This window comes from Carcharodon carcharias, chromosome 7 (assembly GCF_017639515.1).
Source record: "Carcharodon carcharias isolate sCarCar2 chromosome 7, sCarCar2.pri, whole genome shotgun sequence".
Lineage (NCBI taxonomy): Eukaryota > Metazoa > Chordata > Chondrichthyes > Lamniformes > Lamnidae > Carcharodon > Carcharodon carcharias.
This window is the reverse complement of record NC_054473.1, coordinates 6050405-6064985: the sequence shown is the minus strand read 5'-3', so window position 1 is coordinate 6064985 and position 14581 is coordinate 6050405. Positions and strand designations below refer to the sequence as shown.

The window sequence follows — 14581 nt, the reverse complement described above, 5'->3', positions numbered from 1 at the left end:
ATGTGTTCAAAACTATGAAAGTGACAGGTCAAGATAGATCGATGCAGTTTCAAGTGGTCGAGGGGTCAGAAACAAGGGGGCCATTGACACAGGATTAAATGTCAGAGATTTCGAACAGAGAGCAGGAGAAACTTCTTCACGTGGAGAGTTGTGAGGCTGTGGATTCACTCCCAGGATTAGTGTTTGGGGCAGAAACTGTGTCAGCTTTGAGGATTGGATTGAACGGGGAGGAGAGTGGGGGGTGGGGTGATGGGTAAAGGGTTGGAGGGAGATGGGAAAAGGGTAAATGAGACTGGGACTATTTGTTCATGTGGAGGGTAAAGGCTGACACAGATTGGATGGGCCGAATGGCTTGTCTCAATGTTGGTAACTTCAATGTATCTCTATAGCAATATTACACAGTGAATACAGGGAATAGCAGATAATGTCAGATGGAGGAAGCCAGTCCTTGACTCTATTGTGAAAGTGGTTAGATGAAATAGAATTTAATAACTGTACAAGTGGGGAATCTGGTAAAGGTTACATGGCTGGAACAAACTAATGAAGCCAAGTGTTCATTGACGGTTAGTTCCAGCTATCAGTGAGCTGGGGAGCTGCTGGGTGAAAGGGTGAGGCTGGCGGCAGGAAAGGGGTTTGGGGTTGTTTTGGGAGGTGGGGGGGGAAACATGAGGATAAAGAGAAGAGGTGAATTCTCCCAAATCTGAGTGCCACTGACCAAGAGAGATCTAAGGCACCTTGGACATGCAAAAAGAGCAGATGCCATCTCTATCTATAAAATACAACCAGATTCTACCCACAGGGAGAGGCTGGTACAAGAGTATGATCAGACTGGAGAACTATTGGCGGACCTGGGCTCAGACCAGACCTCCTGCCATAACCCATTCAGCGGAGGATACTACCCTGTGGAGCTTACCTTCAAGGCAGCCAATCAGATGATGCACACTGACCCAAAAAATTTCCGCAAGCTTGTACAGGAAAGGTAAGGAGAGTGTGAAAGTGATAGAATCTAACTGATCACCTAGGAATAGGTCGAGATAAGGGAGAGTGTACATGGGGATGTGGGAGGGGAGTGAATGGGTGGGTAGAGTCTGTGATAGGGGAGAGTGTACATGGGGATGTGGGAGGAGAGTGAATGGGTGGGTAGAGTCAGTGATGGGGGAGAGTGTACATGGAGATGTGGGAGGGGAGTGAATGGGTGGGTAGAGTCAGTGATGGCGGAGAGTGTACATGGGGATGTGGGAGGGGACTGAATGGGTGGGTAGAGTCAGTGATAGGGGAGAGTGTACATGGGGATGTGGGAGGGGACTGAATGAGTGGGTAGAGTCAGTGATGGGGGAGAGTGTACATGGGGATGTGGGAGGGGAGTGAATGGGTGGGTAGAGTCAGTGATGGGGGAGAGTGTACATGGGGATGTGGGAGGGGAGTGAATGGGTGGGTAGAGTCAGTGATGGGGGAGAGTGTACATGGGGATGTGGTTGGCAGTAGTTTGATGGGCTGAATGGCCTTTTTTCCAGTTCTTGATTCCTTTGCTGTAGATGAAGTTGACTCTAGGCGTGTGGGCGTTGAGAGACGGTGGACTTTGACGTATGGGATTTATTTTTTAACACGTTCCTATTCTTTAGCTTAAAGCGACAAGTGAAGGCCATCAACAAGCTATCGGAGAAGGGAATGTTTTTCTGGGATTATGGGAATGCTTTCCTACTTGAAGCTAAAAGAGCAGGTAAGTGACGTGAATGCAGGACCTGTTGTAGGGTGTTGGTTACCATTCGTAGGTCTGAAGAAGCCTTCATAGTCATACGTAGGTTAACTGGAAGTCTTTATAGGCTCTTAGAACTATTTACAAATATACAGTAAAGCGTACAGGTTAGGAGCTCCATGCTTGCTGGTACACACAGCTCTGTCCAACACTGCACTGACCCTCGGTGTGTGTCATGTGCTCTCTTACATCACCGTGTGGCCAGTACTGTAATCAGTTGCATATTAACACTATGTGTGCCAGATCCTTATACTATAGGTGCCATTCTTTGGGATAAAAACAGAAAATATTGTAAATACTCAACAGGTTTGGCAGCATCTGTGGAGAGAAACAGCGTTAATGCTTCAGGCCTGTGACCTTTCATTAGAACCCTTTGGGAAACTCATATCCAGTGTCGAGGGTGATTTATAACTCTCTTTATAATTGCTTTAACAAATACTCGATTTTTATCCCTGTACCAGTCAAGAACACAGATAAGAATTGAGGATGAGAAAAGACCAAGGGGTTTTTTAGTCATAGAGTTATACAGCACAGAACAGGCCCTTCGGCCCATCGTGTCCGTGCTGGCCATCAAGCACCTATCTATTCTAATCCCATTTTCCAGAACTTGGCCCTTGGCCCTGTATGCTGTGGCGTTTCAAGTGCTCATCTGAGCATTTCAAGAGCTCAGTCTTTCCAAACCATACCTCTGCCGGCCCAGAATCCAGAAATAGCATAAGGCCCATTATTGATTGTCTGTCTGCCTGTGCCTGACAGGTTTTTCCAAGCATTTATCACTCTTTGATTTAAAAAAATTCTTTCTGAGTCTGTTTTAGATTCTTTTTTCATTAACTTTAGTTGCTGTTCTCTGTTTCCACTGCCTTGACAGATGGTGACAGATTATGCTGGGGTTACTTTTCTCACCCACATACTCCCTCTGTTACCGTCATCCCAGCTGTCTACATTACATCAGTGACCATAGTTCAAAAAGAAAGACTCCACTGGCACTTTAGAACATCTTGATGTTGCGAAAGGTGCTATATAAATGCAAGATTTTAAAAAATTACTCTTGTCCTAGCTACACATCTGCCCTCAACAGGGAAAGATTAGATCTGTACTGTTAATCAAACAAAACCACCTGCTGCAGACAGCTCTCAGAGTTTAGTGTAAGAGGTGATGGGTACAGGAATACTGAAAAGAGGACCTGTAGTCAGTCAGCAGCACCTTTTTCAGCCTCCAGTGTTTCATTCCAACCTTAGTACAGGGGAAGACGCTGATTTTAAGTAACCAGTAAGTTATTCTACTTATAATAAATAGTTTATAAAAATTAAGGTATCGCAGGACAGCTCGGCTGAGTGGCATGTGCATCCTGTGGTATGTGGGAAGTAATGGATGCACCACATGTCCTGGACAAACACAGCTGCGGGAAGGGTTGCCAGCTTCAGAAGTTTGAGCTCTGGGTTTTGGAACTCGAACAGCGGCTGGAGTCACTGTGGTGCAATCGCAAGGCTGAGAACTATGTGGATAGCACATTTAGGGAGGTGGTCACACCGCATGTTAGGAGCATGCAGGCAGAGAGGGGATGGGTGACTGCCAGACAGTCTAAGAGAACCAGGCAGGTAGTGCAGGAGTCCCCGAGTCAATCTCATTTGCTAACCGGTTTTCCATTTTGGATACCCGGAGGGCAATAGTTCCTCAGAGGACTGTAGCAGGAGCCAAGAATGTGGCGCCACAGGTAGCTCAACTGCACAGGATGGGAGAAAGAAGGGTGGAAGAGCAAAAGTGGCAGGGAATTCATTAGTAAGGGAAAAAAAGACATTTCTGTGTCTGCAGACATAACTCCAGGATGGTATGTTGCCTCACTGGTGCCAGGGCCAAGGATGTCACTGAGTGGCTGCAGGACATTCTTCTGGGGGAAGGTGAACAGCCAGAAGTCGTGGTCCATACTGGTACCAAACAGAGGGATGAGGTTCTGAAAGAATATTTTAGGGAGTTAGGAAAGAAATTAAAAAGCAGGACCTCAAAAGCAGTAATCTCAGGATTACTCACGGTTCTAGTGAGCATAGGAATAGGAGGATTGAGCGATTGAACGCATGGCTGGAGAACAGGTGTAGGAGGCTGGGCATCAAATTTCTGAGGCATTGGGACTGTTTCTGGGGCAGGTGAGACCTGTACAAGATGGACGGGTTGCATCTTAGCAGGACCGGGACTAACATCCTCCCAGGGATGTTCGATAATGCTGTCTGGGAGTGTTTAAAGTAGATTGGCAGGGGGATGGGAACCTGAGAGGGAGCTCAGATTGGATGGAAGCAAAACTGATAGCAGGATTTGGAAAAGTAGTAAGCAAGTTTAGAAGACAGATAAAGTGAAGGCAGGCATCAAATAGGATTGGAATGCGGAATAATGTTAAAAAGACAAAGTTAAGGGCACTCTGTCTGAATGCACGCAGCATTTACAATAAGGTAGATGATTTTGAAGGCACAAGTAAAAGTAAATGGATTTGAATTAATTGCCATTACGGAGAGCAGTTAGAGAGCGACCGAGACTGGGAATTTACTATTCAAGGATATTCGTCATTTAAGAAGGATAAGCAAAAAGGAAAAGGAGGTAGGGTAGCGCCAGTAACGAGGGACGAGATCGGTACATTAGTGAGAGAGGATCTTAGATGGAGAAGTAGAATCAGTTTAGGGTAGAGCTAAGAAACAGCAAAAGGCAGCAAACGTTGGTGGGAGTTATTTATAGGCCACCAAACTGTAGTTTGGGCATAGTGCAAATCAGGAATTTAGCGATGCATTTAACGTGGGTAATACAGTAATAATGGGCGACTTTAATTTATGCATGGACTGAGCAAACCGAATTAGCACTAACACTGAGGACAATGAACTCCTGGAGTATGTACAAGATGAGTTTCTGGAGCAGTATATTGAAGACCCAACGGGGCATTGGGCCATTTTAGATGATGAGAAAGGGCTAATTAATAACTTTGCTGTAAAGGAGCTTTGAGGAAATTGTGACCACTTTTACATTAAGTTTGAAAGTGATATCTTTCATTCTGAAACTAGGGGCCCAAATCTGAACAAAGGAAACTAGGAAGGTCTGAGGGACAAGTTGACCATGGCAAGTTGGGAAAATGCATTAAATGATTTGATGGTAGAAATATTACACAGGGCAACATTTTGCCCCCATTGGGAGGTGAAGTGCGGGAGGGGGCGCGGGCGAACGGATTTCCGAGCGGCGCCCCCGGCCAGAGGAGCATCGCCATTTTACGTGTGCGGGCCGATTAAGGCCCACCCAGCGTGACGTCTGCCAGGAAACGCTGTGTGCTCCTGGTGCGGGGGGGGGGGAGGGGGGTGTTCCCTCAGCTGGGAGTGCGCTCTTCCACACGTGCGCGCGAAAGAGCTCGCAGATCTCCCTGAGGCTAAGTGCCGTCTCAGGGAGATCGGCTCCGATTTAAAACTTTCAATAAAGGTGATTAAAAAATTTCCCTGCCTTGTCCCATGTCACGTGAGTTGGGACATGGCCATAACTTTTATTTAAACATTTATTAAAAATTTAAACACCTTCATGAAACTACATCTCACCCGTGGAGGTTTCATGTTTCTTTTTCCAAAGGTTGCCTTGGCACCTGGCCTGCCCACTAACCTTAAGGTTGGACGGGCAGGTACATCAATCATGTTAATTGGTTTTTTATTGGCCTTAAGAGGTCATTGACAGCTCAGGGCCTGCTGAACTGAAAATCTAAATGACATCAGGAAGCACGTCCGACATATCCCTGCATCATTTTATGTGTCGGCGAGCCCCGCCCTGCACTCGCCGACCGGATAAAACTTGCCCATAGTCTACAACAAATATACATTTCTCTAAGCCACAAAAACAGAACAGGCTGATGAAAGAAGTTAAAGGTTGCATCAGATCAAATGAAATGGCTTCTAAGGTTATCAGAAAAATTGGTAAATGTGGGGATTGGGAGAAATTTGGAATCCAGCAAAGGAGGACCAAAAAACTGATAAAGAAAGGGAAAAGAGAATATGAATGCAAACTAGTGAGGAACATAAAGGTGGACTGTAAAAGCTTCTGTAGGTATGTGAAAAGGAAACGATTAGCAAGGCAAATGTGGGTCCATCACAGCTGGGGACAGGAGAATTTATAATGGAGAAAAGGGAAAAGGCAGAGAAACTAAATAATTACTTTGTGTCTGTCTTTACGGAGGTAGATACAGAAAATCTCCCAGAAACACTGGGGAAACCAAGGGGCTTGTGAAAATGAGCAACTAAAAGAAATTAGTATTAATAAAGAGGTAGCTCTCAAAAATTAATTGGATTGAAAGTTGATAAATCCCCTGGGCCTGATGACCTTCATCCCACATTGCTGAAGGAGGAGACTGTAGAGGTGGTGGATGCAATGGTGGTTATCTTTCAAAATGCTATAGATTCTGGAAAGTTCCTGCAGACTGGGAAGTAGCAAATGTAGCTTCATTATTTAAGAAAGGAGGAAGAGGGAGAACGGGAAATGACAGAGCCGTTAGTTTGATGTCAGTACTAGGGAAAATGTTAGAAACTAATATAAAGGATGTGATAACTAGACACTTAGAAAATAATGATATGATTTGATAGAGTCACCATGGATTTATGAAAGGGAAATCATGTTTGACATGCCTTTTGGAGTTTTTTGAGGATGTAACCTGCAGCATAGCGAAAGGAGAACCAGTGGATGTGGTGTATTTTGACTTTCAAAAGGCTTTTGATAAGGTCTCACACAAGAGGTTAGGAAACCAAATTAGAGTACATGAGATTGGGGGTAATACACTGGCATGGATTGAGAACTGGTTAACAGACGAAAAACAGGATAGGAATAAATGGATCATTCTCAGGATAGCAGGTTGTGACTAGTGGGATACTGTAAGGGTCAGTGCTGGGACGACAGCTGTTCACAATTTATGGAAATGATTTGGATGAGGGGACCAAATGTAATATTTCCAAATTTGCTGATTATACAAAAGTTGTGAGGTGGATTCAAGGGGGCTTCAAGAGAATTTGGACAGGCGATGTGAATATAATGGGAATCAACGTGAAGTTATTCACTTTAATAGAAAAATAGAAAGGCAGAATATTTCTTAAATGGTGAGATGTTGGGAAGTGTTGATGTCCGAAGGGTCCTGGGTGTCCTTGTTCATTGGTCAGTAAATGTTAGCATTCAGGTGCAGGAAGCTAGAAGGGCCAGTGGTATTTTGGCCTTCATCACGAGTGGATTTGAGTACAGGAGTAAAGATGTCTTGCTGCAATTGTGTAGAACCTTGGTGAGACCGTACCTAGACAGTTTTGGACCTCTTATCTAAGGAAGGATTTTATGCCAGAGAGGAAGTGCAACAGAGGTTTACCAAACTGATCCCTGGGATGGCAGGATTGCCTTATGGGGAGGGATTGAGGAGACTGAGCCTGTATTCTCCAGAGTTTCAAAGAATGAAGAGTGACGTCATTGACACTTACAAAATTCTTGCAGGGTGTGACAGACTAGGTGTGGATAGGATGTTTCCCCTGGCTGATGAGTCTAGAGCCAGGGGGCACAGTCTCAGGATACAGGGCAGGCCAATTAAGTCTGAGATAAGAAGGAATTTCTTCACTCAGAGGGTGGTGAATCTTTGGAATTCTCTACCCCAGAGGGCTGTGGAGATTCAGTCATTGAGTAAGTTCAGAAAAATACTAATGACATCCAGGGACATCGGGATAGTCGGGAAAAATGGGGTAGAGGTAGATGATCAACCAATATCTGTTTGAATGGCAGAGCAGGCTTGAAGGGCTGAATGGCCTGCTCCTGCTCCTATATTCCTATGTTCCTATAAGGCACCCTGTTCTGAGAAGAGATGAGTGATCCAGTCCTACTCTACTGACTTCTCCAAAGCTTACAGCCAACTAGGGGAATGTGATCTATCACCAATTTGAAAATGGTACACACTGCGCTGCCTTGACTTAAATGGATGCAATTCTGTTGTGTCTTGTAGGAAATGTAATACATGTGTGCGTGTCAGACCAGACAAGTTAAGGCTGCTTTATCAAACAGTTCCTCCTCTAATTTTCATTTATGCTCCTCTCAGCTTGCTGGCTCTGTACAATTCCACAGAAACTATCCAGTCACCAAATTCTCTGCCAGTGTAGAGGGAGCTTTACTCTGTATCTAACCCTGTGCTGTAGCTGTCCTGGGAGTGTTTGATGGGGACAGTGTAGAGGGAGATTTACTCTGTATATAACCCCTTGCTGTACCTGCCCTGTGAGTGTTTGACTCTGACTTTGGGTATCTGAATTGGAATATTTTTGATATCCCAGCACTGAAACATCTCCCCCAGATAATCTTTAAATGTAAAACTCAGTGTTTTTCTCTTAAATTTCTTTAAGGTGCTAATGTGGAGAAGGCTGGAGGTGGGAAGCTGGAATTCAAGTTCCCCTCATACGTCCAACATATTATGGGGTGAGTAGGGAGAAAGAGCGATCATTGAATTTCTATAGCACCTTGCCTGTCTCAGGACATTCCAAATACTTTACAACCAATGAAGTACTTTTTGAATTATAGTCACTGTTGCAATGTAAGTAACGTGGCAGCCAATTTTCACACAGCAAGATCCCACAAACAGAAATCTGATAATGACAGATAACCTGTTAAGTGACATTGGTTGTTTTGAACTCATGTCCCTGGGATGAACCCACAACTTTCTAGCTCAGGAACCAGAGTACTACACGCTGAGCCAGGGCTGAAGGTCGAGTTTTATTACTGTGTGCTCCCAGTCCAACTGGGAGGTTTTGCTTTCCTGATTTTTAATAATTCATTCTCGAGATGTGGGCATTGCTGTCAAGGCAGGGTACAATGCTCATTCCCTGATGCTCTGCAAAAATATTGAACCAAACCTTTCTCTTGAACCACTGGTAGTGATTCTGATACAACCTTGTGGTTTTGTGAGATCACATCGGTGGCATAATTTTATGAGTCGCCACTGATGGGTTTGCAGACAGGGGAGCCCATAAAATTCCCCTAGCAGTCTCCCCACCCCCTTCCTTCCCACCCCTGGCCTGTCGGTTGTTTTACGTGGGCCGGGCGAGGTCTAAAGCAGCCGGCCTGCCCTCATCCCAACTGAGGCCTTTCAGTGACCGACCATTAGCCACTTAGGGGGTGGCTTCCCACCTGGCCTCAATTTTGAGGCCGGCAAGAGGAGGTGAGGGACAGGATGGGTGGAGGTAGGAAAGCCTGCCAGGAAGCCTGCTCTGGCTGTGGGTGGGAAGGGGAGGGCACCTCCTTCACTGGCCCTATTCCACAAATAGGCCCGAACCCCTAACATGTACCCCTCCCCCCCACCCCCTCAACCAGGTGATCTCTCTTCCTCAGCCTTCCCATCACTGCATCCAGCCCCTCTCCCCACCCCTGGACCTCCCCTCCTATCCTCATTGGGAGACCCGTGCACTTGCCTGGTCCTGGGACTCCAGCATTTAGACTCGGGGCGGGGGGGACTCGCTGTGGCCCCAGCGGTACTCACTTCTTCCATCGGGTATTCACAACGCTGCAGGGAATGGAAGAGTTCAGATTGAGAAGGCTGAACTTTGTTGGGTGAAGTTGTTTAGTCTCATTCTTAAATTTCTTAAGTTCCATTTGGATGATTTTGTGTCCTATTAATAGGCATGTGAACATCAGCATGTTATCGGCATCAGTGAATGGTGGCTTGTTTTGATTCTCAGTCAGATGGCTTCTGCCCAAAACAAGCATTTTTTTAACAATGTCAAAACATACATCCTCTTGGAAAGACACACAATTTTTCACAGTTTGTCTGAGAATCCATCTGTAATTCTTTACTTTCATTTAAAAAAAAACGCTGTTGCCAGTGGCAGGAGGATCAGTAACCAGAGGGACACAGATTTTTAAGGTGATTGGTAAAAGAACCAGAGTCAACATAAGGAAACACACAGCGAGTTGTTGTGATCTGGAAGGTGCTGCCTGAAAGGGTGGTGGAAGCAGATCCAATAGGAACTTTCAAAAGGGAATTGGATAAATACTTAATGGGGATGAATTACATGACCAAGGGGAAAGAGCAGGAGGATCGCAACAAATTGGACAGCTCTTTCAAAGAGCAGGAACATTCTTGAGGGGCCAAATAGCCTGTTATATACCGCATCGTTCTATGATTCTATGAAAGCTTGTTGTTCTTTTTTTATATAAAAGCAAAATATTGCGGATGCTGGAAATCTAGAACAAAAACAAAAATAGCTGGAAAAACTCAGCAGGTCTGACAGCATCTGTGCAGAGGAACACAGTTAACGTTTCGAGTCCGTATGACTCTTCAACAGAACTAAGGAAATAGAGAAATGAGGTGAAATATAAGCTGGTTTAAGGGGGGTTGGGACAGATAGAGCTGGATAGAGGGCCAGTGATAGGTGGAGATAACCAAAAAAATGTCATAGACAAAAGGACAAAGAGGTGGTGATATTATCTAAGAAATGTTATAATGGGGACATTAAGGATAGAAAACAGGACGAGCAAGGGACAGATAGCCCTAGTGGGGGTGAGGTGGGGTGAAGGGATTGAAATAGGCTAAAAGGTAGAGATAAACCATTGTTTTATCTCTACCTTTTAGCCTATTTCAACACCGCCACCACCAGCCCCCCACCCCACCCCCACTAGGGCTATCTGTACCTTGCTTGTCCTGCTTTCTACCCTTAATTAGCACATTCCTTGCTTCAACACCTTCAACACCTCTTTGTCCTTTTGTCTGTGACATCTTTTGGTTATCTCTACCTATCACTGGCTCTACTTGTCCCACCCCTCCTTACACCAGCTTATATTTCACCTCATTTCTCTATTTCCTTAGTTCTGACGAAGAGTCATACGGACTCGAAACATTAACCATGTTCCTCTCCACAGATGGTGTCAGACCTGCTGAGTTTTTCCAGCTATTTTTGTTTTGTTCTTTTTTTATATTTGCTTTCTTCCCTTGGAGAATGGTTTGAAGTGACAGAGGGGCATGCCATTGGCAATCGGACAGGGTGGGGTTATTATTGTTTTGAAATCTTCACACTCTTCCTGCAGAGAACTGTGCAGAGTAGTGGAAGGATTCGCAGGCTGATCAACAGTCTGACAGGCCACCATGTGAACACTCCTTCCATGGCTGCAGTCATCTGTATACCAACAAATAAGAGACAGTGAGAAGGACGGTTTTTATAGTCTCCCGAACCCTAGACAAATCTACTGGAATTTTTCGAGGATGTAACTAGTAGAGCTGATGAGGGGGAGCCAGTGGATGTGGTTAATTTGGACTCTCAGAAGGCTTTCGACTTAAGTCCCACATAAGAGATTGGCGTGTAAAATTAAAGCGCATGAGATTTGGGATAGTGTACTGAGATGGATAGAAAACTGGTTGGCAGACAGGAAACAAAGAGTAGGAATAAACGGGTCTTTTTCTGAATGGCAGGCAGTGACTATTAGGGTACCGCAGGGATCGGTGCTGGAACCCCAGTTATTCACAATATATATTAATGATTTAGATGAGGGAATTAAATGTAATATCTCCAAATTTGCAATGATACAAAACTGGGTGGGAGGGTGAGCTGTGAGGAGGATGCAGAGATGCTTCAGTGTGATTTGGACAAGCTGAGTGAGAGGACAAATACATGGCAGATGCAGTATAATGTGGATAAATGTAAGCTTATCCATTTTGGTAGCAAAAACAGGAAGGCAGATTATTATCTGAATGGCTATAAATTGAGAGAGGGGAATGTGCAACGAGACTTGGGTGTCCTTGTAAACCAGTCGCTGAAGGTAAGCATGCAGGTGCAGCAGGCGGTAAAGAAGGCAAATGGTACATTGGCCTTCATAGCCAGAGGATTCAAGTACAGGAGCAGGGATGTCTTGCTGCAATTGTACAGGGCCTTGGTGAGACTACACCTGGAATATTGTGTGCAGTTTTGGTCTCCTTATCTGAGGAAGGATGTTCTTGCTATAGAGGGAGTGCAGTGAAGGTTTACCAGACTGATTCCTGGGATGGCGGGACTGACATATGAGGAGAGATCGAGTCAATTAGGATTATATTCACTGGAGTTCAGAAGAATGAGGGGGGATCTCATATAAACCTATAAAATTCTAACAGGACTAGACAAGGTAGATGCAGGAAGGATGTTCCTGATGGTGGGGGAGTTCAGAACCAGGGGTCACAGTCTGAGGATATGGGGTAGACCATCTAGGACTGAGATGAGGAGAAATTTCTTCACCCAGAGAGTGGTGAGCCTGTGGAATTCGCTACCACAGAAAGTAGTTGAGACCAAGAAGGAGTTAGATATAGCTCTTGGGCCAAAAGGGATCAAAGGGTCTGGGGAGAAAGCGAGAGCAGGCTATTGAGTTGGATGATCAACCATGATCAGAATGAATGGTGGAGCAGGCTTGAAGGGCCAAATGGCCTACTCCTGCTCCTAGTTTCTATGTTTCTATGATGACGGGTGAGGCAACCACATCACACACATGTATCCCAATGTTCCGAGACAGGGTTCCAGTTACCACTCACCAGGACTGTCTGGAATGGGATTCAAACCCAGAGGTCAATGAACCCTGCCAATAAGCCTTCATCTTTAGCAACCTTTTTTTTTTGACCTCTTATTTCTGGCTTTCTGTATTGACATGACAACAAGGCAAACCAGTTTTCCAACTGTGCCACACTGCAAAGATGGTGCCACATTGAGAGTTGTCCAGATGTTAGATAAGCCAGGGTGAACAATGGAATTAAGACCATGATGGCTGCACTAGTTTGGAATTTCTGTTTCCCAACACAACCATCTCAGAAAGGAAAACCTTGTATTTATACTAAGCTATTGCACAGGTGTTACCAGAATATATCAGACATATATCAAAATGATACCAGAGATAAAAGGGTTACATTATCAGAGCAGGTTGCATAGGCTAGGTTTGTATCTCCTTGAGTAATGAGTAGATTGAGAAAAACTATTCCCTCTGGTGGGAGAATCAAGAAAAAGGTGCGGGGGGAGCCCTAAAATTCAAGCCAGGCCTGTCAGGGGTGATGTCAGGAAGCACTTCTTCACACAAAGGGGAGTAAAAATCTCCCCCAAAAAGCTGTGCATGTTGGTGGTCAATAGAGATTGCAAGGCCAAGGTTGATGGCTTTTTGTTGGGTAAGGATACCAAAGGATCTGGAACAAAGATGGATAACTGGAACTGAGTTACAGATCAGCCATGATCGAATCGAATGGAGGTACAGACTCAAGGAACTGAATGGCCTCCTCCTGTTCCTATATGTTCCCGCTGGGCATCCTACAGTTGATGCCAACTCGAGAACCCTCCAGTATCCTCGCAGAGACTGATGGTGTAACCATTGCTCTCTTTCTCTTTCTTCTCTGCAGTGATATTTTCTCTCTGGGGTTCGGGCCATTTCGTTGGGTTTGCACCTCAGCTGATCCTGCTGACCTCGCCGAGACAGATGCCATTGCTACCTCGGTGCTGGAGGATATTACAAAAGAGAAAGGTAAAGGAAAACTCATTTGTTTCTAACTCACAGTTTCCATGGCTTTTGGCTTCTTTTGACTCCTCCTCTCTTTCTGTTTCCCTTGACTATCAGTTCATCACTGGGATCTCCATAGCCCCAGAATTTTCCTGCAGTTTAATTTCAGCAAAACCAAAGTCATCCTTGACTTTACCTCCATGGCTGCCTCTGGTTTCAACTCCACCAATCCTCCCTGACTGCTGCCTCAAGGGAGCCCTAATGGACAGAGTGAGGGTGTCACACGAGCTCAGCTGGCTCACCATATCCTTATCCCTTCAGTCCCTGTAATGTACCTCTTTCCCTTCACCATTACATCTCATCCTTATCTGGCTACTCATCTCATTGCTGTTTGTGGGATCCTGCTGTGTACAAATTGACTGCAGCGTTTGCCTACGAAATGAAGGTGACCTCATTTCAATAGTGTGGGTAGCACTCTCACTTCTGAGTCACACGGTGGTGAGTTCAGGTCCCAAAATCAAAGCTGGCAGTCCAGTGCACGACTGAGGGTGCGCTGCACTGTTGGAGGTGCTATCTTTCAGATGAGACATTAAGCTGAGCCCTCTGTCTGCTCTCTCAGGCGCATGTAGAAGATCCCATGGCATTATTTTGATGAAGAACAAGGGAGTTCTCCCTAATACCCTGGTCAATAGATATTCCTCAATCAATATAACAAAAATGGACTATCTGATCATTATCATATTACCGTTTGTGGGAGCTTGCTATGTAAAATTGGCAGCTATATTTCCTTGATTACAACAGTGACTATGAAAGTATGTCATTAGCTGCAAAGACAAGGTTCTTGAAAAATACACATGCTCCCCTTCTTTCGGTGGTTGGAGGGAACGATCATGCCCAAAGCCCCCTCCACAGTATCGAGGTGTTCCAAAGTCTTTCCACCCGTTGGATTTGGGCAGTAACCAGACGGAGCTGATGATATGACCATTCTTTCTCATCTTGTTGACCTCTCAGGTTGGTAAGGAGGGTGGTCTTTCAGTGATGACTCTGCTGGGAGCTGGATCTGGACCCAGTAGATGGGGGTAGTGCAGTTGATGTAGTTTACATGGACTTCAGTAATGCTTTTGACAAGGTCCCGCATAGGAGAATGGTCAAGAAGGTGAGAACCCATGGGATCCAGAGCAATTTGGCGAATTGGATCCAAAATTGGCTTAGTGGCAGGAGGCAGAGGGTGACGGCCGGAGGTTGTTTGTATGACTGGAAGCCTGTGACGAGTGGTGTACCACAGGGATCGGTGCTGGGTCCCTGAATGTTTGTAGTGTACATTAATGATTTAGATGTGAATATGGGAGGTATGATCAGTAAGTTCGC

General features: G+C 45.2%; 1 protein-coding gene across 1 annotated transcript in view; it reads left to right on the top strand.

The window, feature by feature from the left end:
• The window catches only part of uroc1 (urocanate hydratase 1), a 226309-nt gene that overhangs the window by 75905 nt on the left and 135823 nt on the right, over window positions 1–14581 (top strand). The window contains exons 11-14 of the mRNA XM_041191845.1: window positions 800–979; window positions 1623–1720; window positions 8125–8197; window positions 13116–13237. Of these exons, the coding sequence (XP_041047779.1) occupies window positions 800–979; window positions 1623–1720; window positions 8125–8197; window positions 13116–13237 (473 nt within the window). The remainder of the gene's footprint in view (window positions 1–799; window positions 980–1622; window positions 1721–8124; window positions 8198–13115; window positions 13238–14581) is intronic.